General features: G+C 42.7%; 1 protein-coding gene across 1 annotated transcript; it reads left to right on the forward strand.

Moving 5' to 3' along the window:
* Window positions 1-353: 353 nt before the first annotated feature.
* On the forward strand, window positions 354-2,657 carry GATAD1 (GATA zinc finger domain containing 1; the record flags this gene model as incomplete). The annotated part of the gene is made up of 3 exons (XM_010146722.1): window positions 354-413; window positions 1,993-2,176; window positions 2,365-2,657. Coding segments are annotated over 3 exons (435 nt in total), but the record flags the coding sequence as incomplete, so codon positions are not given.
* Window positions 2,658-3,152: the final 495 nt, after the last annotated feature.

Raw genomic sequence — 3,152 nt, forward strand, 5'->3', positions numbered from 1 at the left:
GCCCCAGGCGGGTTGGTCCTCCGCGGTGCGGGCGCCGCCGGCGCGACTCACCGGTCCGCACAGCATCCGGCCCTTCAGGCTCCCCTCCTGCGGGAAGGGGCTTTGTGTAAATAGAAACCAGCCATGTGAAATCAGTACTCGCTTCCGCACTCTAAATCCTGAGAATAAAAATGCTAACTTGATTGCTTTCGATTTAAAGTACAAAAGTTTCAAATGTTTGCACCAATTTTTTGTGTTTACTCATTTTCTAAGATAATGTATCACTCTGAAAGGGGAAAACAACCAGCCTGGAATGATATCACACGGGTTGTTTTAAACACTTTTGACTGTCAATTTCTCTGTTCTTTTCTTAGCCCATCAAGGCTCCCGAGTCTGTATCCACTATAATTACAGCAGAGTCAATCTTTTATAAGGTACGGTTTCTGCAAGTTTGTTCGTGAAAAGGATCTCGCCGTTTCTATTCCGAATCTCAAAAATCGGCGTGCACAGTGAAAGCACTAGGGATGTATTCACAGAAACCGCTCTGCCTCGCCTAGCAGTGGTGTAGGATTTGCTCTGCCTTATGTCGTTGCCATTAAGTCTTGCGAGGTAGCTTGCCCCAGTAGTTTACATAGTTATCACTGTCCCAGTTGTTTCAGATGCATCCGGTTTCCATAGCAATTATTGCAGTTGAGGTTTTTAAACTTTGAACTGTCAGCACGCAGAGCTCAAGCAAAAGTGACTATGGCTGATTATTTAATTCTGTGTGGAGCTCCTGCAGAGAATATTGCCTGTGGAGGGGACGGCGCTGGCCCACCATCTAAGCTGGCTCCTATTCCAGAGCTGGATGCAAGGTGTCTCGAACACCCTGGAAACAAGATCTGCTCACATTGCAATGAAAGCAGAAGCCAGCCTTCTCACATCTGCCAGCATGCCAAGGTGTTAGTGTTTTTAAGTTCTGAAATTTACTTTTGTTTCCCGGTATTACAAACAAACCATTTGAAATGACTTTTCCACCAAAGAAAACTTCAGGATAGCCACTGGGAGACTGCATAGCCAGAGGAGAAGCAGTAGTCTGAGCTGCCGTGCGCTCTCTAGAGACCTGATGCTTTGTGTCTCGCATCCCAGACCAATCTCTGCTCTTGACTAGTTCAGAAGAGAATCGATGGCTTTTGTTGCATGCTTTTAGGTTGTTACATTTTTTATTTTAGAAACTCTCAAGAATTATGTCAAAAGTTTCATTTAACCTGATCTCTTTATGCAGAATGTTTCTATTTTGATACTTTGCTGTGTTGTTGAGAAGGGGATTGTTTGGGGTTTCTGAGGTCTTTTAATCTGTTTTAAAAACAAACCTCACCTGGATGCTGTTTGGCAGACTGACACTGATGGTGCAGGCACTGCACTGTGCTGTGCGACGGCTGTCACAACGTGAAGTGAGTTGCCTTTGCGGCGCAGCCTCAGACACTGCGGTGTACCGTGGAAAGTGGTAGGAGGTGGGTCTGTGTTTTGGGATTCCTTTGCATTCCAGTGAGTGAACTTCTTCATACTCAGAGAGCTGCTCTCCCTGCATACACGGGGAAATCACCACAGTTACTTTTTCTGCAAGGTGATGTCGGACTCCCCTGTTTCTGGCAGAACGAGACCATCACAGCTCTGCAGACAGGAGGTGTAGCAATCCTGGGAGAGGGAGATGTAGAGCAGCTGAGAGAGCGGTGTCTTTGAAGACAGGTGAGGCAGGTTGCTTCGAGACATTTGGTGGATAGAGACCGTGTGAATTGCCTGCCTGGTCGCAAAAGCAATTCTGGGACTGAACTCGGACTCCTAGACATGAGGTGCTGATGACTGCTTAGGTGAGACAGTGCTGTCTCACCTTTGTGTGTGACTGAACTAAGGCTGTCTTTCAAGACTCGGGTAATTTGACATAACAAGATACTTAAGATATAAATCAGAATCAATGAGTGAAGTTTCTAAAATCACATTGTTGGAATTAATTATCGTTCGTATGTCTTCTAGGGTGTATACTATCAAATTGGAGATGTTGTTTCAGTGGTTGATGAGCAGGATGGAAAAACATACTACGCTCAGATCCGTGGGTTTATTCAGGACCAATACTGTGAAAAGAGTGCTGCGCTAACCTGGCTCATTCCTACGCAGGCCAGCCCCAAAGATTGTTTTGACCCAGCATCCTATATCATAGGTAATTTCTAAGCCTCTGCTGTATAGGTTTCCTGCATACTAGTGAGACTACTTTGCCAGGAAAGTCATTGATTGAAAAGGCACATTCTCCAAGTGATGTTGGCTGTTGTTGCATATTTTTAAGTCCTGTATACTCTAGTTCGATGCCTTTACATTTTGTATTTTAAGTTTTGGGTTTTTTTCCCCTAGGACCAGAAGAAGATCTCCCAAGGAAAATGGAATATTTAGAATTTGTTTGTCACGCACCTTCGGAATATTTCAAATCTCGATCATCTCCCTTCCCTACTGTTCCTACAAGACCAGAGAAGGGCTATATATGGACTCATGTGGGACCTACTCCTGCAATCTCCATTAAAGAAACTGTTACCAATAATTTATAATTTTTTTAAGGAATACTTTGGTTATTTTGGGTGTATTCTCAGGTCTGTGAACCCCATACAAGATGTTTAAAAAATGATAAAATACTCGTTTTACTTTATGGATTATGGTATTTATTTATTTTAAATTATATCTTTAAAGTGGGAGTTTTCTTTCCATTTGATGCGTCACTTCTGTGCTCTGTTCTTCAGACACTGTTGCTCATTTTGGGACAAGTTTCATGTCATCCTCAACTTTGGTGAGCAAATAATTGATTTCTGAAAGTTACCTTTAGTGTTGTTGTTTTCTAACTTACTTTCCAGAAAAGGAGTTAAAAGACATATTGTTAATCATCCCACACTTCATATACTTGTTTATTCTAGTTAATTGTGAGTGCAGGTTTTGGTTACTTCTTAAATAATTTAAGACTAGCTTCAAGTAAGCACTAAACTTGGTCAATGATAGAGTGCACTGTTTTCTGTCACTTCTCTAAGTGATCTTTGATTTCTCTTCTTCAGACTAACACCTGTCATCCGCAAGGCAGTGCTGTATGTAACAGTCACCTTTTCAGGGAGTTTTGTTCAGCTGAATCTGTTCCCTCACGACATCCTTGTCTCTAA

This window comes from Eurypyga helias, unplaced genomic scaffold (assembly GCF_000690775.1).
Source record: "Eurypyga helias isolate BGI_N326 unplaced genomic scaffold, ASM69077v1 Scaffold50160, whole genome shotgun sequence".
Lineage (NCBI taxonomy): Eukaryota > Metazoa > Chordata > Aves > Eurypygiformes > Eurypygidae > Eurypyga > Eurypyga helias.